Here is a 21482-nt window from a genome sequence, read left to right as displayed (position 1 = left end):
AAGCTAAAAATTACAAATTTGGACAACATATAATGAAGAAAGAAAACAAAGTTCAAAAATTAAGTATAAAATAAATCCGGAGCATAAAGGTAAAAAGAGACAAAATCATAATGAAAAATACAAACAGTGCATAAAGAGAACACCATACGTAATAAAGTAAATAGAAATATAAGTATGGCCATAAACAGTGATCTATGTGCATGGGTAAAAAGCTAAATATTATGTACATTTACAATATAATAATAATAATAATAATAATAATAATAATAATAATAATAATAATAATAATAATAATAATAATAATAATAATAAATTATAGATTAGATAAACTTGAGGTACTAGAAAGGCGAATCATGAGAAAAATCTTAGGCCCTGTGAAAATAACAGAAGTATGGAAATTAAGATCTAATGATGAAATATACAGGAACATAGAAAACATAACAGAAACCATAAGAAAAAGGCGATTGCAATTTTTTGGACACATTTACAGAATGGATGATTCCAGATTAACAAAAAGGATTTTCAAGTACCTTTGGGACAAAAAAGGCAACAACTAGCTGGATTCAAGAAGTAAAGAAAGATTTAGAAAGAAATACTATAAGAGAAGAATAAACTATGGACAGAGAAATTTTTAGAAAGAGGGTAGTAGGTATGGAAGGATTCCAACGAAGATTGAACAAGAAGCCTGGTGCGAAGTGTTCCGAGGACAGAAGGAAACAGCACAGTGAAAGGATGAAAGAATATTGGAAGGAACGGAAGAGACAACAAAGTATGAAGAACTGAATTGAAATTAGCACGTGGTCCTTCGCAGGCCTCATCGGAAAGAATAAGAAGAAGAATGAATAATCTAATATTAATTAAAAGAAACAACAGTGTTCTTCAGCTGTACAGTAAAATGGAAAGGATACTAGCCTACCTATCACAGTCACACGAAACAATCAGCGGTATTCAACAGGTCTTAAATGTTTATACTGAGTTAGAGTTCCTGACAGGAGCTGGAAGTAAATATTAAAGTCGTGACTCAGCCATATTGAAGAGTGGTTGACGGGAATAGCGAGGGAAGTGCCAGGTCTTGTATTACAATTACTGAATGAGGATAATAAATGGAATTTTGAAGAAATGTATTTGGGTAGATTTTCCTTCTGAGTTCGATATATCGACGTAAGTATGTGGAACTTCCGTTGTCTCTCGGGTTTCATCCAGGAAAGAAATGTGTAGTTAGTGAGCATCATAACCCAAGTTAAAAAGAAAGCGAAGACCAGCGTTCAATGCTCGTTGAAGTTTCATAGTTTGTTCAAAGGTCGCATCAACGAGGACAATTTTTCAGTGATCAGCAATTTTTTTTAAATTCAGTGTTTATAGGGGATTTAAACGGGGCCACTATATTTCACCGTTATATCCGATACGTCGTTAGAAGGGATGTCGCAATAAACGGTTTAGACTATTTTCATCGGTAATTTCAAGTGACCGCCAGCCGCCATGAAATATTTATTTCAAAATGCAAAAGTTCTCAAATTCTAATCCCCGAGTGTTACTATACACTTAGTTCTGCTTATTGTACTTTCTAAACGTTTTAAATGTTATCTATTTCTTCTGGCACAGATGACAAGGGACAGTCTAATGGATAATGTATGTTTACAGCGCAACAGGCAGGACATTTCTGAGCCAATAATGCCATTCATAGTGCCCAACGACCAGAGTTTCAACTCGGCTTTTTCCTCTACAAAGCGCATAAAATGAAAGTTTATTGTGCTCTTTTTGTTTACGTCACGGTTGAAGAATGTTTCAGGCTCCGAAGTTAATAAAAGTGTACAACTGTGTAACCACTCCACACTCCGTTGTATTGTGGTTGCGTGGAATATTCCCCTGAGTGGAAAGCCTTCTGAAAGTTGGGGAAAATTCAAATTAATACTAGGAATATAAGTAATATTAACGCGGCAGTATTTTGCTGCTATTAATCGTTTTTTTTTCAAGGGATGAAACATCATTAAAGTTTTATTCGTTGCTTTCTTAAGGTAGACTAACGCTCCTAGACAACGGGTACATGGAAAAAAATTTAAGACGCTTTTTTTTTGCTAGTTGTTTTACGTCGCACCGACACAGATAGGTCTTACGGCGTCGATGGGACAGGAAAGGGCTAGGAGTGGGAAGTAATCGGCCGTGGCCTTAATTAAGATACAGCCCCAGCATTTGCCTGGTGTGAAAATGGGAAACCACGGAAAACCATTTTCAGGGCTGTCGACAGTGGGATTCGAACCTACTGACTCCCGAATACTGGATACTGGCCGTACTTAAGCGACTGCAGCTATCGAGCTCGGTAAAGACGCTTTTAGTGTTTGGGTATTTTGGTTTACCAAGAGTATTTAACTTATGATTATGTTTACTATCTATGGCCTCCGTGGCTCAGGCGGCAGCGTTCCGGCCTCTCACCGCTCGGTACGGTGTCTCAAACCCCGGCTGGACAAAGCGGAGGCAGGACAGGTTTCTTCTCCGGGTACTCCGGTTTTTCCTGTCATCTTTCACTCCAGCAACATTACATTTCATCTATCAGTCATTAATCATTGCCCTAGAGGAGTGCGACAGACCTCGGCAGCCGACACATTCCATCCCTGAACCGGTCACTGACTGGAAAACAGGTTGTAGGTTTTCATTTTCATATGTTTAATGTATCAGAGATAAAAGAGGAGGTTACCTGTTACAAAAAAAAAAAAAAAAATCTGAAATGTAGTTAACATGAAATATTGTGCTAAATAGCTGACGTCACACGCGTACTCTGTCACAAGATGGCGCTGTGTTGACTCGCGCGCTCAGTTTTTAACGGACGTTATTTATTTGTATTAGCCTCCGTATATATTCATCCTGACGAATTGATTTTTCTTTCTTTTTAGTGCACTCATGCGTTACTCTGAATCAAATTTAATGCTTGACGACGAGTTTGGTATTGATGTGCCAATCATCATGAAGGCTGATTTCAATATAGACAACCAAAGAAATGAAAAGACATTTGATTTCCTAAAACATGACTTTAATTTGAATGATGTCCGACTCGTTGGCTGAACGGTCAGCGTACTGGTCTTCGGTTCAGAGGGTCGCGGGTTCGATTCTCGACCGGGTCGGGGATTTTAACCTTAATTGGTTAATTCCAATGGCACGGGGACTGGGTGTATGTGTTGTCTTCATCATCATTTCATCGTCATCACGACGCGCAGGTCGCCTACGGGAGTCAAATAGAAAGACCTGCACCTGGCCAGCCGAACCCGTCCTGGGATATCCCGGCACTAAAAGCCATACGATATTTCATTTGAATGATGTACCGAGCAACTCACCCACAACATTGGGGAATTCATTTATTGATCTTACTTTTACTCGTAATATTACCCCGGAACTCTTAAATATGTCTCTTATTTCCCATACTTCTTCTTATTAATCCGCTTACTCTCCAAGGTTTGCTTTTCCTTCGGACTCAGCGAGGGATCCCACCTCTACCACCTCAACGGCAGTGTTCTGGAGCGTGAGACATTGGGTCGGGGGATACAATTGGGGAGTGTGATCAGTACCTCGCCTAGGCGGCCTCACATGCTATCCTGAACAGGAGCCTTGTGGGGGGATGGGAAGATTGGAAGGGATAGACAAGGAAGAGGGAAGGAAGTGGCCTTCAGTTATGTACCATTCCAACATTTACCTGGAGGAGAAGGGGGAAACCACTTCCGGGATGGCTGAGGTGAGAATCGAATCCACCTCTACTCAGTTGACCTCCCGAGGCTGAGTGGACCCCGTTCCAGCGCTCGTACAACTTTTTCAAATTTCGTGGCAGAGCCGGGAATCGAACCCGGGTCTCCGGGGGTGGCAGCTAATCACACTAACCACTACACCACAGAGGTGGACTATTTATTTATTTATTTAATTTATTTATTTATCGTCTTGTACTCCTCCACCAAGATAGTGCCCATACTCTTCAGCAATTTCTCCCGATCTTATGCAGATTCAGATAAAATATACAATTTATAAAAATAATATTGATTAGAATTTAAATTAAAATATTATAATTGTACGTGTGTCTACCTCTTAGCCCCTTTTCTTGATACGTGGACGGGGATGTGGTGAGATGAGTATGTTTTACGACCGGATGCCCTGTCTGTTGCCAACCTAAGTTAAGAAGCTAATAAAGATGAAATGACTGATGGGGAATGAAACTGCAATTGGGTAAGGAGGTGGAAAGATTCGGCTGTAGCATATGAACTGAAACTGTCCCGACATTTGCCTAGAAGTGAATGAGGAAAGCACAAGAAAAAGCATTGTCAGCACAGTCGATGGTAGGGTTCAAAGAAAAGTATTTTAATTCATTCTCTTAAATTTATATTTCTGTTCTTGAGAGTTATGTATTGTGAATGTTTTAAAATATCAATTCTCGAACTTCTGGTCTGTAGTTTGATACTCTACAAGTTATTACATTAAACTGTACAACGGGAATGAAGGAAGTCCTCCATCGCTTTATCAGGCTTTTGCTGTATGTGCTGAAAGTTTATGCAATTTTCTCTCATTACCTCCTTTGTTTCCCTGAACCATGCTTCAAGTTCAATATGTGCCCCATTTTTAATGTCCGGCGAAATGCAATGCTCTCTCTCCCCATCCATTTCCTCTTACTCAGTTTAATAAATAGTGAGAGTGATATCTGTTGCTGAGATGTTGTATATCTTTGTGTTGTCTAGCATTTTTATGGCATTTGCTTTCATCTGTCAAGCTTTTTGTCCTGTTGCTAACATAATTGGTCGAGAACAGAGCAAATTCTTATGTATTTTTTTCGTTATGTATATTGTATCCACTAGTTTACTAACTGTACTTTATGAAGATACTTACTCGTTGAAAGCAAATGATACAGTGGTTCCCAAGTTGTTCTTCCCCTTAAATCAATAAGCGCCATCACCATGGGCTGAGGTAAAATATTACGATAGTATTGCCTTTCATTCATTATTTCGTGCCATCGACGCAGATATATCCATATATCAAATTTCTGAAGCTATCTAACGCACAATACCAGGTGTATGCATAAGTTTTTGCCTGTTTTGTGGTAAAGAAAACACGTCATTTTCAAAGGAAATTCAATTTTTTAAATTCAAAATATTGGCCACCGGCTTCTACACACTTCTCCCATCTTTCAGGTAAGTTATGAAAACCATGCCAGAAAAACTGCTTGTCTTTTGCGGCAAACCATTCGTCGAGCCATTTTCTAACTTCCTCGAAATTGAAGAAGTGCTGTTCTGCGAGCGCGTACTCCATTAATGCGAGGATGTGATAGATGGCGCCAGGTCGGGTGGATACGGCGAGTGCGAAAGGATGTCCCATCCAAGCGATTTCAAGGTGTCTTTCACTGGTTTTGCTGTGTGAGACGGCACGTTATCGTGTAACAAAATCACTTTACCATGTCTTCTGGCCCATTCCGGTCGTCTTTCGATCAATGCGTGTTTTAAATTAATCATTTGTTGGTGATATCGTTGTGCATTAACGGTTTCGCCGGGCTTCAAGAGTTCATAATACTTTTGTGGTCTACCAGAGCGCGCACTGTCGTTCACATTGAAATCACCATGTTTAAAATGTCGAAACCATGTGTCACATGTTCTAATCGATGGAGCGTGTTCACCATATGTTTCTACCAGCAAACGATGACTTTCCACAGCCTTTTCCTTTTGATTAAATAAGAAAAGCAACACGTGCCGCAAACTCAGCGGACTCAGCTTGTGTGTGGTGGTAGGTTAATGTCAGATGAACAAACTGACTTACGTGTCAAATGAATACGCTGCGTACTGTTCGCTGGCGCAACATTACGAAGTTCAAATAACGTATTCACAAATGCATATAATTATATGTTTGGCGGTGCCGTATTTTCTGGAAATAAACCGTTGCCATGACTTCTGAATCACTGTCCACTGCTAGGATATACCTGCAAAATGGGAGATTATTGACTTCGGATGTGGAATGACTTTGTTGCCACATCAGTAGGCAATCAGCCAGGGCTATTTCCAGCCTTACACAAGTTGCCGAAGCAGACTGTTGGGGACGAAGTTTTGAAGTGGAAACGGGATGAAACATCCACAGCAAAACTTCGGTCGGGGAAGCCAAGCGCGTGTGTGGGCCAACAGAAACCGTCCAACATTGACGAAGAGACTACTGGAAAATCACATACCATCGTGTGATACCACCGGTGCGACTAATTGTGCTGCTGGCTCCACGTCTGTGCGCCAGGAGATACGACTGGGTTTAAGGTTCAGGCACCCACTCATAAACGCCATAAACGGTACATTTCGCTGGTGAACGCTAAGATCTCCAGTCGTTGGTGAAAAGAGCACCACCACTGGTCCGTGGACGACTATAGACACCTGTTGAGTCATATGACAGTCGGATGGGAGGGTGGTGAATGCCAGGCGAAAAATACATGGCAACGTGAACAGTTCCCTCATTGAAATTTGGTGGATAGACTATCGTATGACAATGTGGAGATGTTATTCATATAAGCGGCTTGGTCTTCTTGTAATACAACGGATCAATTTAAGGACACTTCAACCAACTGCGTGTTGTCCGTAGCAGACGACCAATTTGCAGATGACCACTGTCAGTTTCAGAATAACAAGGCTTCCTGGCATAACGCGAAGTCTTCTCGTGAATGGATTGTCAAGAGTAAGGTTCAAGAAATGCACTTGCCTCTCGAGAGTCTCGAACTCAACCCTGTCGGACTCTGGGATGAATTAAAACGACGACTTCGCTCCAGATCTCAAATAACCACGCTGCACCGCTGCAGGAAGAGTCGTATTCCATTCCCGTAGACGTTCCGACACCATTATTATTATTATTATTATTATTATTATTATTATTATTATTATTATTATTATTATTATTGTTACGGAGATATCCGTGGTAGTTAGAGGTGAAAGAAGGTGCTGGCTGGAACAGGTCTCAACTACAAAATTAAAGTTAATTTAAAACTTTAACAAAGGTTATATTTTCGAAAATTAACAATGGTAACATAGAATTTGAAAACTTAACAAGTCAACAACAAGCCGAAATCAAATACAAAGAAATTACAAGTGTTAGGGGATAATTACAAAGTCTGGGCTTCGAGCCCTACAATCACAAATCTTGAGCTATTAGCCCAACTTTACCCAGGGTACAAAATAGAACAAAGGGGCAGAAAACCCCATCATGCCAAGGAGCACTTGCTCCTAATTACAATGTTAAGCCTCCTAGAGGCACGCAGAGATCAAATTTAGAAAACAGACCCGCTCTCAATTTTACAAGCCTATCAAAGGCCACAACAAACTTCACTCCAAATTGCCCTCAAGGCACATATATAATGGTACAGGGGTACAACGTACCCAATCTACTGGGCCTTCACAGGAAGGAAAACAAAACGAGTTAAATAAATGGCCCAAAATACAAAATTGAATGGAGGCGATTACTTGCACTCCTACACTAAAGTTTTTTAAAACCTATGTGGCGCTAGGCCGATAATACAAGGGCTAATCCCAAGCTAGAGAGGTGACCCGTATGAGAAAACTTTAATACATTAAGGAAGAGAAGAAACGGTTACGGAAACGTGGTCACCTTAATTTCAAAAATGAAGGGGAGCTCGAGAGGGTGAAGCACTCTCTATCCCCGCTTTACAGTAAAAGATATTTGTAGATTTTACATAGACAGAAAAGGAATTTACATTTTAAAGAGATGGGTTACATATTAAAGGATTCGAACCCTCCCCGAGAGTTAAACTGCTGCGCTAGCAAGAAATAAATATGTTGACAGGCCATTACCTTGTTGAAGAACTGCTGCTTGGAGAAAGAGGCGCGTCCCGCCCCCTGCTACATATTCACACACTGAATTAGATGTTATATTAGTGGCACCGAGACAAGAAAATCAGCAGTTTTTATACCCTCGTGGAAAATTCGAGACCTTTCAGGAATGAGTAGACACACCCTTTCGCTTTTATTGGATAGCTTAGAGCAACATATCTATGTCGAAAGAGACATACATGATTGGTTGGAAATAAATTAACGAAATTTGGGATTGGCTAAATTCAAAACAGGCGGATAGAAAGAATTAATGTTGCCAACCCAAAGATAACAGAACAAAATATAGTAAAAACAAAACTTATGAATACTAAATTTCTTCAGGAAAGTTCATTCCATTACACCAGAGTGTATTACCATAGTTTTTTGTTGAGACATCTGTTAGAGAACGTCCACACTTCGTGATCAATTACGAACCAAAACATATCAAAATTCACACAGAGCCATCTTCGGAGAAACTGTTGAGTTAATACAGTTTTTTTAAAGTTCAGGCTTTCTCCTGTAGAGGAGTTTCAATTGGCGCAACATTTGAATTGGCGGTGTGTAGGTGTACCTCCCGGTACAATTATTATTAACTCTATATATAAAACGTTGACGCGTATGTTTCACAAAACTCAAGCTCTTAAACCAGAGGGAGTTAAAAGGCGCTATTTGAACCAAAATCTTCCACATCTTCTCAATAGTACAGGAAAAATCTTGCAGGTCAACGGAAATATATTTCTTTTCGAGATGATATACTTTGACAAAGCCGTACCAAGATTGGATTGACCTTGATGGACAGATTGTCGCTAGGCGACAGCGACTTTCTCTGCATCATGAAAGTCCGGTAAGAAATGCTGTATATAGGAGGATGGGAAATGACTCCATGTTTTATGATGCACCTTTCTTGCTAGGAAGTTCATGTAACTAGGCAACCCACTGCCGAGGAATCTGCTCATTTTCGCACAAGATGGAAAAACACAGAATGCCGTGTATCCACTCGCGTTGCAATGGACATCATGCAAATAAATAGACATTAATGTAAGCAATTAGAAATAGATATAGCTTGAGCAAATTAATAGACATAGGAATCTAGAAAACAGAACATATTTACAGTAATTATTTCCTTGTTTTGCAAGGGAAATTACAAGTAAATGTAATAAGAAAAATTTAGGTAAATTTAAAAATATAATTAAGAAATATGTTAATGAACATTACATAAATTAGAATAAATTAACAAACACGTGATATTTATAGAGGCATAGTAGCGCACGCAATCCAAAAATTTCCTTGATATCTTTATTTTGTTCATATATTTGTTGCCTGTTCTCGGCCTCCTAAACTGTGTGTTTGTGTATCTACTAACAAGTGGTGTTGTCTCTCCCAGCTGCCAAGGATGGCGAGGAAAGGCTCCCTGCAGGTAAATAACATCTCTCCCAAAATTGCACGTTCATTTATATTATGTTCTGTGTGTTGTAGATTGTCTGTGTGCTGTATTATGTTTTTTTCTTTCAGCCAATGAATTATTTCACCTTTGCTTGTATTCATATTTTGTTCTGCAATGTAGATACTCTATTTAAACATTCCTTGTTATGAACCGCTTGTGTTTGAGATTTTTCCAAATGAAGTTGCAATTTCCTTGGGCCATTGGTTTGGTTTGTGTTGTAGCATTTTATTGTTAAACAATGAAAGCTTTCGTTTACTTACGTATGGGTGAGCAGGATTGTGCACTCGAGAGAAGATTTAGTTGTCACGATATTTTAATTAATGTTAACTGAATGTATGTTTAGTCCTCAGCTCGATAGCTGGTCGCGTACCCAACTGTTTTACCATCAGCTGCCATAGATTGCTTGGGCATCATTGGAAACCTATTCTTCCCCTCCGCCGTTCTCACAAACTGTTTCAAGTATTCATTTTAAAAAATCTCTTCATTCTTGTCGATATGGCGCTAACTTCAAAGGAATACATCCCGACTAACTTCAAAGGAATATGCCCCGACAGGTCCTATCGAGACATAATAAAGGCATTTAAAGAAGTAAGACTTTGAATCAAGGTTGCAAATCCCCTGAAAAGAAGCGATTCGGTTCTCACTTTGCTCACGGCCTTGTAGCTTAATTCTATATTTATATACTCCGAAAAATATTTATTCCATTATATATAACAATTTGGTTTCGTATAAAAACACAATAGATCAGTCTTTCAGAAATCTTAAGTCTATACTAAACGTACGTTGTAACAGTCATTGTGCAAAGGGAAGGATGCGGGTTTTGGTACCCCTGATGTTTATGCTGACATTCTGACAGATGTGCTTAGCAGTAAGCTGTAGTGACCAAGATGATGTTAGGACGAAATGGAACTTCATCATCTACGATAGTAACGTCTGTGGAGCATGAAAACTTATAGTTCGATATCATGATTCCAGATTCGGGAGCTTCGAATTTTACGTGGAATTGGAACCTGAGACGTGATATTTTTTTGCAATTCAAATACTCCACATACATCGGTCGGGTCTTTGAAGTGCGGTTGCTTTTGCGGGGAAGCCAGTTACTGCCACCCATGATAATTATAGAGTTGATAGTAGTGCAAATGTATTTCACTCAGTCCGTCTTAGTGCACTTGGTGCGCTGTGTACACTATTAGATAGTCTGTCCAATCTATGTGGAGATTAATTAATATTGGATTTTCACGACCACATTGTATTTAAAATAAACATTCAACCTATTACTGTAGATCATGTTCACTACATATATACAGTGATGGTGGTGATTATTGTTTTAAGAGGAAGTACAACTAGGCAACCATCCTCTATATAACACTAATCAGAGAGAAAAAATGGAAGGGGTCCGACACTTCGAAAAATGAAGATATCGGCTAAAGGAAGACAAGGGCCACGAAGGGCGTTAAAATGAAAGATTCCCTAGCTCTCGCAAACCTAATAGCGTCGGGGTCGGAAAAGAACAAGAGTTGACCAAGGGAGGTCGGATAGGATAGATGAAAGTGAGGAGCCTGGCACAAGTAAGTGGAAGCAATGCCAGGACTCAGCTAAGGGCCCCGTGGTCGCCACCCCACGCTCCAAAGTTTAGAGCCCCTGGGGCTACATATATACATAATGAAGAGATGTTAAGTTATTCTTTGTTTAATTTAATCCGTTTACCCTCCAGGATTGGTTTTTCCCGCGGACTCAGCGAGGGATCCTACTTCTGCCGCCTCAAGGGCAGTGTCCTGGAACGTGAGACATTTCCTCGGGGATACAACTGGGTTGAGGACCAGTACCTCACTCAAGCGGCCTCACCTGCTATGCTGAACAGGGGCATTGTGGGGGATGGGAGTATATGAAGGGATAGTCGACGAAGAGGGAAGGAAGCGGCCGTGGCATTCAGTGGCCTTATTTGGAGCTTTAAAAGAGGAACAGCGAGATTAAAATGATGTCAGTTGACTAGAAACATTAGCGGATGGATAGCATGGCCGGAAATAGAATTTGGAACCGCTTTATCATTTCAAGTATTTAGGATTTGTTTTTCCCCAGAATGGTAGTACACTAAGTGAAACGGAATCATTCCGTGGTTTCCCATTTTCACGCCAGACAAATGCTGGGGCTGTACCTTTTTTAAGGCCATGGTCGCTAGCTTACTCCTAACCTTTTCCCATCCTTGCGTTGGCGTAAACCTTCGACTGCTTTCTGTAAGAAGAAAGTGAGCACTGGGGGGGGGGGGCGAGTGTACGTGAGTGGAAGCTGGGAGGACTTACGATATCTTTTTCATAAGCTCTCAAATATGAAACTAGTGAGAATGATTGCTGGTACAAACAGCTAAAAATAGTGACAGAAGGGTACCCCCGGACGACAAGGGAAAGGATAAGTTAGGAATAAACTGGATGGATGAAGCTGTACAAATAAACCGGATTCGGTGGTGGAGTCATGTGAGGCGAATGGAAGACATTAATAGACTCAAATATGGAGAGTAAACTAATATCAGGGGCAGACTTGATGTTTAAGTATTTAAAGAGAAGAACAGTGAAATGAAACGGGCTAGCTGTAAATACTTTGGAGACGTTTAGGTAATATACAGAGGCTTGCAGACTGAATGTCGTGAGGAACATGCGACTATAATGAAGATGCGTGATTATATTTTCACATTTTACACTCGTATGTTAATAAGTTATCTTCGATCTACGAGCTGATCGCGGAGATGTAAGTTCCTTGTAGTAACAGTCATTACCATAGTAATCTCACGTCTTGTAAGACATGTCACTGTTACGTAAAATTGCTCAGAAAATTATGGTAAATCTTGATAATACTGTTATTTGAATGAAATACCTCATCTTACATTGAAACTGTTCCATCGATCATAAATAATATTACTGATTACATTGTTTCTTTCATCTCTTCTCATAAATATTCTCAGAAAAACTTGATCGCAAGGTATATACCGACAACTTTCCGAACTTCCTGTAGGTTATTCCGGTCACTTTTAAAATTTTTGGAGCCACCTGGCTCATTTCGGTTTTGGCCGGGAATTTAAGACCGAATGCCCTTCTCGACACCACGCAATGTTTTGGGTAAACATTTCAACTCGGGGTCGAGCTTCGACCGTCCAAATAGAAAGGCAGCACCTACCCCTCTACGCTAATTACGACCCCCAACATACGCACCGACAAATATAATATAAGCATGTTTCATTAAACTCTTTGAGTGAAATGCATGAAGTAGTTATTGATATACCATTCATTATACATAAAATGTCACTGCATGCTTAATGGAAATTTTTATTATTACTGTTGTTATTGTCGGCTCTGGAGATACACGCAAGTAGTGGAGGTGAAATCCTTCATCGTTTAAAATGATGCTTGCCTACATCTTCATGTACTCGTCTGCCATAAAATTTTACTAACGAGGTTATTCATTTCAGCAGAAAATATTATATGAACTACTGCATACTACTAATTTCATAGACATAGCGTATTTTCTTTTATCTTTTCATTAATAATTTGTTCATGACTTCATCCTTGCGTACGAATTCCTTGATCGACAGTGTCATTAAATTCTTATCATAAACTCATAGCACTTATAGAAGAGTCTACGTACCTAACTTTATGGTTCCAATCCATCCAGAGTATAAGCAATTTCGAAATGGGAACACTCCAGAAAATGGTGGAATGTTACCTAATTTCTAGCATCGAAAATGGGAGTGAAACATTATTTATATATCTGAATAATAAAAATATCCGGAATTTAAATCCTGTACTTTTCACCTCTTGTCTCCATAATGTACATACCTGTGCTATCTGCGTACTAATAAACACTGGATTATAATTCCTGATACAAGTTCACTTGAAAGTTGGAATTCAAGAGGACATATTTGGCAAATATTTGTTTATAGGAAGAAAGGGATTGGATTGGTTTTCCATGGGAGATCCTCAATAAATTTCCAACTTCTATAAAGAAAAGACTAGGTAAACAACTATTAGGGAATCTGCCACCTGGGCGAAGCGCTGAATGCTGATCAGTGGTGATTGATTGATTGATTGATTGATTGATTGATTGATTGATTGATTGATTGATTGATTGATTGATTGATTGATTGATTGATTGATTGATTGATCGATTGATTGATTGATTGATTGATTGATTGATTGATTGATTGATTGATTGATTGATTGATTGATTGATTGATTGATTGATTGATTGATTGATTGATTGATTGATTGATTGATTGATTGATTGATTGATTGATTGATTGATTGATTGATTGATTGATTGATTGATTGAGAATCATAATACCCGAAGAGACTGAACAGTGAATAGAGAGCTGAGTATATTATATTTCGTGGTTGTCGAGATGTTCGAATTTTCAAAGAAATATTGTTCCACTATTTATGGAGACAGGGATGATTCCTTTAAATTGTTAAGAAGAAAATTCCAGTATCTAATGTCTATCCATATAGGCTGTATAAAGCAGAATGTCCGTCCGTCTGTTCCTTATACAAATCCATACCGTTCCGCCAATTTGAACCATATTTTGTATACTTAACTTGTAGGACTCTGCGGGTAACCCCATCCACAAGAAATTTTAACAGCCCTCACCATTCCCTAGATTTAGACCCTTTGGTACAAAACATAGGCTAATATAGGCGAAATATCAATTTTTTTCGTACAAGGACGAGACAAAGCTCATTTTCAGTCTCACGACGTGAAGACTAAAACTCGGTGAGGCTCTGCTGGCCCAAAACCCAGGTTTTAAGGGCCTAAAACCAACTGTTATCGAGATATTGGCATTACACTACCCCTCTAGGAATCGGATGCAGAAATGACCAGCCGTAACCATGCCAACGTCAGCTCAAGGGTTTTGCAGTAAAATACAGGCCTGGTTTTCGAAGTAGGCACGTGCGTAAATGTAGGCTAGACCAAGGAGAGATTCTGTTACACATACGATTGTCTAGGAGAAAGCACTGTAGGGGCGGAGGTGGGCAGGGAATTGCATGTAAAAATAATAGAAAATAGTGTCGAATCCATAGGTTTTGGGGTCGCTGAGATGAACAGTGATACTCCGCATGTCGTTTAAGTCTACGTTCTGCCCTCATCAGCATGGAGGGTGAGAAGGGGTGAAGAAAAGTTCAAAATTGTCGAGATTATGGATGTGTGTGTGCACCCCTTTGGGCGGTGGTGGAAAGGGGGCGAAGTATAAAAGTAATAGAAGACTACCAATATTAGAGTAGAATCCATATTTTTCGGGATCGCTGAGATGAATAGTGACACTCCAGGTGTCATTAAAGTCCAATTTCAGGCGTATCGGCTTGGGGTGTGAGAAAGGGTGAAAGAGAAATATCCTAAATAACTGAGATCATGGATGATTGTGTGAATGTTTCAGCATACCTCTCAACTAAACATAGTACACATAGGCTATGTCTTAATCTGAAAAAAAATACTGTGAGGCAGGACTTCCCTAACACCGTGACACTCTGGATGCCATTTTTAAGTCATAGTTTAGGCTCAGTCGTAATAGGGATTGAGAAGGGGTGAAAAAGAATGTCCAAAATGGCCGAAATTATGGATGTATGAGTTATATTCCAGCATTGCTGTCAAACGAACGTGGTGGACACATGACCTACTACATCTGGAAAAAAACATATCTGGGGTCAGACACCCCTAACGGAGGGGATGGCATTAAAAATAATCGAAAACGAATATTACTGTCGAATCCGTAGTTTACGGTGTCGCTTAGATGAATACTGACACCTGTAATCTATCTAGTTTTATTATAAACATAGGTTAAGGCCACCCAAGCTAACTTTGAGAAATCGATTTCAATTCGTGTGCACGGGAATTTTCTAAGCATTTATATCATCAAGCGCTGGGGTTTTTATATCCTCGCGTGTAAAGTTAGAAGGATATGTTCATACGCCCAGCGATTAATATAACCCCTGAGCTGTTCGTGACGGGAAAATTTAAAATACTGAAATACTGTAGAGTAAATCACTTTGTAGATCCAGACATCTCTAATACCCTGTCATTACTAGAAGTGTTGCGGGACTTTATTAACGTTAACAATACAGCAATTTTCAGTATTAAGTTCAGATTGCAATCGGCTGCTTAGTTCAAGGTAGCCGTCGGAAAACTTCACTGCTATATATCGTTATTAGATCACGCATAATATTTGAAGCCCTGTGACCCTGTTGATCCTAAGTGGGAACAAGAAAGATACACCACTTTAGCTTACACGACTTGATATTTTATTTATTAAAAGGTGATAGATTTCTTCAGGGATATTCAGCCGTGTTGACTTCGTAAATATGTAACTACTGTTCACTATCCTTTGTCCAAGGCAGGGATACTGTCCTCGTAATTGAGGCGCTGAAGTCAAAAGCGGTACACGCCACTTAATAGTAGTTTTGGGATATATCAATTGTTTTGTATAATTCTGAATAATAATAAGAAGAATAAGAATAAGAATAATGGTACCGAGCTCGATAGCTGCAGTCGCTTAAGTGCGGCCAGTATCCAGTATTCGGGAGATAGTAGGTTCTAACCGCACTATCGGCAGCCGGTTTTCCGTGGGTTCCCATTTTCACAACAGGAAAATGCTGGGACAGTAAATTAATTAAGGCCACGGCCGCTTCCTTCCCACTCCTAGCCCTTTCCTATCCCATCGTCGCCATAAGACCTGTCCGTGTCGCTGCGACGTAAAGCAACTAGCAATAATAATAATAATAATAATAATAATAATAATAATAATAATAATAATAATAATTGTACGTTAATGTCAAGACAAAAAAAGACAAAGACTCCTTCGTACCGACCATGAAGGCCCTTGGAGGAGTGGAAGGTAAAGGCTTCCACTATTGTTAACCGCGGCCCGTGATGGGGTAGAGTGTGGTTAGCTCTACGCCCGACCGCCTTTGCCCCCAGGAATTAACCTGGACTCATTTTTGGTGTAGGTTGAGTGAACCGCAGGGCCATATGCACCTCCGGAAGTGGAAATCTCGTTTCTTAAATTTTACGACTTCCTGACGGGGATTCGAACCCACGTCCTTCCGGGCGAACCGAGCACGCCTTTACCGCCTCGGCCAGGCAGCCCCTGTTAATGTCAAGAAGTGTCTTAAAGAACTGGGCATACAAGCAGAAGATGCACCAGACCGAAATATTTTCAGAGCAGCCATCAAGACTTTTGGGACTTTCCGGGACGATAAATGGGCAACTGGTGCGAGATGGTCAGAAGAACGTCGTGCTAAACACAGTGAGCTAATGAAGACGATGCGGATCAAGCGAAAAATGAACAAATGTCAGAATGTAAAGTGAGGCTTGTCGTGGTCTCTAGTTACCCGATTAGCGAACTTGAATAATAATAATAATAATAATAATAATAATAATAATAATAATAATAATAATAATAATCATCTTACATGTTATAGTTACACCCTACATGCTCATTAGCAGAGCTAGGAGTTTGGTGACATGAAAAATGAAAACCCACAACCTGTTTTCCAGTCTTTGGTCGGGACAGGGATGGAATGAATGAAGCCCCCATCTTGCGGCGAGGATGGGAATTGTGCCGGCAGCCGAAGCCTGTCGCACTCCTCTGGGGCAATGGTTAATACTGGCAGATAAAATTAATTGATATTGGAGAGTGTTGCTGGACTGAAAGATGACAGGGAAAACCGGAGTATACCGAGAAAAATCTGTACCGCCTCCGCTTTTTCCAGCGCAAATCTCACATGGAGTGACCGGGATTTGAACAACGGAACCCACCGGTAAGAGGCCGACGCGCTGCCACCTGAGCCACGGAGGCCAGGCTAGGAGTTTGATGACATGTCATCTTTTAATTTCACAACAGACATTGCTAACTTGTACAGAAATCCTGATCATAGTTTCCACACTGTAGAAGCGCTAATTTACTAGGTCATTTTTGTTATTTTTTGCCATTTTGTATTTTTAGGTCATTTTCTAAAATTATACATCATTATTTGGTCATTTTATGGAATTTAGTAGGCTATTTTATTCTCTTTGAGTAAGGGCGACTAAGAGGTGTCCTCACGGGCTCTGAACTTTCGAGCGTGGGTTGGCTACTACGGGGCCCTTAGCTGAGTCCTGGCATTGCTTCCACTTACATGTGCCAGGTTCCTCACTTTCATCTATCTTATTCGTCCTCCGTTGGTCAACTCTTGTTCTTTTCCGACCCCGGACAGTATTTGGTATCGTAGCCTGGCCGATATCTTAATTTTACGAAGTGTCGGATCTCTTCCATTTTTTCTCTCTCTCTGATTAGTGTTATATAGAGGGTGGTTGCGTAGTTGTACTTTTTCTGAAAATAATAATCACCACCACCACCACCACCACTCTTAGGTCAGGTGCAGATTTAGCACATCGCCTCGCATTTGAATTTGCCCGCGAAGCGATCTGATTCGCTAACTTCAGCAGCTGATAAAATGACAGTATGACCAACCCTCTAACGCTAATATATCCGGTTCACGTTGTTTCAGACCACCCTTTATTGGCTTCCAAACAACACTTTGGTTTTTTGAAATCGAGCTGACAGTTCCGATGTTATAACGATTGCCCTCCAGCGCAGTACCGCCTAAATGGAGTCTTATTTGGCGGCCTTATTTTGACGGGTGACGTCGCAGAAATTTTGCTAGGATGTAAAATTGTAGTTAAGAATCCTTCTTCGCAACGATATAATTACAATTGGAATATTAGTTAAACGGTCCGCCTCTGTGGTGTAGTGGTTAGCGTGATTAGCTGCCACCCCCGGAGGCCCGGGTTCGATTCCCGGCTCTGCCACGAAATTTGAAAAGTGGTATGAGTGCTGGAACGGGGTCCACTCAGCCTCGGGAGGTCAACTGAGTAGAGGTGGGTTCGATTCCCACCTCAGCCATCCTGGAAGTGGTTTTCCGTGGTTTCCCACTTCTCCTCCAGGCGAATGCCGGGATGGTACCTAACATAAGGCCACGGCCGCTTCCATTCCTCTTTCTTGCCTATCCCTTCCAATCCTCCCATTCCTCCACAAGGCCCCTGTTCAGGATAGCAGGTGTGGCCGCCTGGGCGAGGTACTGGGCATACTCCCCAGTTGTATCCCCGACCAAAAGTCTGAAGCTCCAGGACACTGTCCTTGAGGCGGTAGAGGTGGGATCCCTCGCTGTGTCCGAGGGAAAAGCCGACCCTGGAGGGTAAACAGATACAGATGATGATGATGATGATAATATTAGTTAAACGTACGAAAATATCAGCGTTGCAAAATAGCGCCACCTTTTGTGAGGGGCGTTTCAGTGTTGGTACAGACACAGCAGCACCGGATCGAAAATAAAGAAGTTTTCACGTCAACAAAAAGAAAAAAAAACAGACTTCATTTCCTAATCTACGATCGTGATATCAACAGTCACGTGAAACTACACGCTTGATTTTCATTTTAAGGACGTTCATGTTATTACTATCTCAAACCTTCGAAGGAGCTCGTATGATATTCTGTTAAACTTCCTGAAAGTCATCAGCGTACGTTGTAAAGTAGATTTTGTGTACTCTCATTTTGATAGAGAGAGAGAGCTGGGATCAAAGTCTCGTAAGGTAATTAGACAGCATTGCCAATAAGGATCGGGAACACGTTTATCGTCAGAGCGATACCTTTTAACTTCTTCCTCATTAGCACCCAAATGACATCGGCGTCCACAATGTGCAGCACAAGTCGCTTTAAGGGAGGGGAAGACTGCGTCACAGGGAAATGAGAGCTCGCTGCTTTCATCCGAACCACGACACTCAACAACTAAGTAGTCACGTAACGGCGAAAAATTGACAGTTACATCATCAAGAGCACGATCTTCAATTCGAATGACGTCGATTCATCCATTATCTAAAAGGCTAAGCCTTGTCGCTACAGCCACGTCCCACGGTTTTCAGCAGTCCTTTTCATCGTGACATAGAAAGCAAAACCCAGGTGAGTGATTATGTTCCTAAGGTATGGCAGACGCGTTCTTCCTCTCGACTTCGAAGACATTCTGGAGAAAGGTGTCATATCGTAGGACGTGTCCAAGAAATTTAGCTTTCCTCTGTTCTATTGAATAAATTAAGGTCCGTTTCTCATTAACGTCATTCAAGATTCAGATATTAATCTTCTTTTCTGTCCAACTCGTTCCTGTCAGTCTTCTCCAGAACCACATTTCCGCAGTTTCTAGTATTGATTGTGCTTGTTTTTCCCAAGTCCGGGTCTCACAACCATAAGTTAGCACACTCCAAACAAAGGTTTTAACAAATTTCTTCCTGGCTTCAATTCCTATGTGCTTATTTAACAATAAACTTTTCCTGCTTTGAAACACTTGTTTTGCCATTGCAAAACGTATGACGTATGATCTATTTAAAGTTAGACTGCCGCAGCTGAGGAATGGATTTTTTTAAAATAAATGCTATTTGTTCGGGGCGTCGACCTAAGAAGATCTTTTGCCCCTACTTGCACCATATGATATGAACCTGCGTGTAATTGGAATTGCGGAAGTGTAGAGTGTTCAATGTGAGGAAAGGAACGTTAAGGACGACACAAACACCCAGTCCCCAGGCCAGGGATATTAATCATTTACAATTAAAAAACCCTGACCCGATCGGGAATCGAACCGCGGGGCCGGACCAGGAATGGAATGAGTGAATGAAGCTCCATCTAGCGGCTGGATAGGGTACTCTGCCGGCTGCAGAAGCCTGTCGCACTCCTCTCGGCCAATTATTAATGACTGACAGATGAAATAAAATTATAGTGCAGAGTGTTACTTGAATGAAAGATGACAGTGAAAACCGGAGTGTCCGGAGACAAACGTGACCCGCCACCGTTTTGTCCAGCACAAATCTCACATGGAGTGACCGGGATTTGAACCATGGAAGCAAACGGCGAGAGGCCGGTGAGCTGCCGCCTGAGCCACGGAGGCTCAGATTTTGAAATTTAATGCGAGGAAAACAGTTTCCCCTACCATCTCATCTGATGAGAAGTCGTTTGGATGTGGGGTAAGGGGTGAGAGGGGTGACCATGGCTGCTGGTCCCCCTGTCGAAGGGGGCGGTAGACTAACGTTCACGGTATCCCCTGCCTGTCGACGACGGTGACACTGGCTGAAACCAACAGAGTGTTTGTATTTGATGCTGATTTCTCGATACGGCTCACAGGCCTATCTAAGCCACATGTAGATTTAGCAACATCGCCGCGCAAAATCCATTTGAATTCGCCCACGAAGCGATCTGATTGGCTAACTTCTGCAGCTGATAAAATGGCAACGGTGGGAGATACCGAATCATTCTTTTCAAATTACTTATCAGTATGACCAACCCTCTAATGCTCATGTACTCGGTTCATGTGGTTTCCGACCACCCTGTATAATTCTCTACAAAATGACTTCAAATCATTTCAGTTGGTGAAGCCGTTAATGACAGACGTCTCTTTGAACAAAGAAAAAAGATGTTTGTGAAATTTTCCACAAATTTTCATGATGTCCAACTTTGAGCAACAAAAAAGCAAACGAAAAGTTCTGATTACTCCACCATTAAAAAGACAATTAAGTTACCGACAAAATGAGACAAAATCTGCACTATAGGACCAAACTCAGGCGCGCAGGAATCGATGGTGTCTCGTAATTAGGAAATATGACCTCGTTTATTATTATTATTATTATTATTATTATTATCATCATCATCATCTGTTTACCCTCCAGGTTCGGTTTTTCCCTCGGACTCAGCGGCAGTGTCCTGGAGCTTCAGACTCTTGGTCGGGGGATACAACTGGGGAGAATGACCAGTACCTCGCCCAGGCTGCCTCACCTGCTATGCTGAACAGGGGCCTTGCGGGGGATGGGGAAGACTGGAAGGGATAGACAGGGAAGAGGGAAGGAACCGGCCGTGGCCTTAAGTTAGGTACCATCCCGGCATTTGCCTGGAGGAGAAGTGGGAAACCACGGAAAACCACTTCCAGGATGGCTGAGGTGGGAATCGATCCCACCTCTACTCAGCTGACCTCCCGAGGTTGAGTGGACCCCGTTCCAGCCCTCGTACCACTTTTCAAATTTCGTGGCAGAGCCGGGAATCGAACTCGGACCTCCGGGGGTGGCAGCTAATCACGCTAACCACTACACCACAGAGGCGGGCCGTGAAAATTTTAACGAAACATATTTTCCCCGTTGTTCGTGAACTGACTTTGGTGAGTATTAAA

The 21482-nt window shown here is 41.1% G+C and overlaps 1 protein-coding gene across 1 annotated transcript in view; it reads left to right on the top strand.

Annotated features, from left to right (window-relative positions):
• Trim9 (E3 ubiquitin-protein ligase Trim9) overlaps window positions 1–21482 on the top strand; it is a 343327-nt gene that overhangs the window by 181626 nt on the left and 140219 nt on the right. Inside the window, exon 5 of the mRNA XM_067153370.2 lies at window positions 9202–9234. Coding sequence (XP_067009471.2) covers window positions 9202–9234 — 33 coding nt within the window. The remainder of the gene's footprint in view (window positions 1–9201; window positions 9235–21482) is intronic.

Source organism: Anabrus simplex, chromosome 9 (assembly GCF_040414725.1).
Source record: "Anabrus simplex isolate iqAnaSimp1 chromosome 9, ASM4041472v1, whole genome shotgun sequence".
In the NCBI taxonomy this organism is placed as follows: Eukaryota; Metazoa; Arthropoda; class Insecta; order Orthoptera; family Tettigoniidae; genus Anabrus; species Anabrus simplex.
This window is presented reverse-complemented; position numbering and strand designations above follow the sequence as displayed.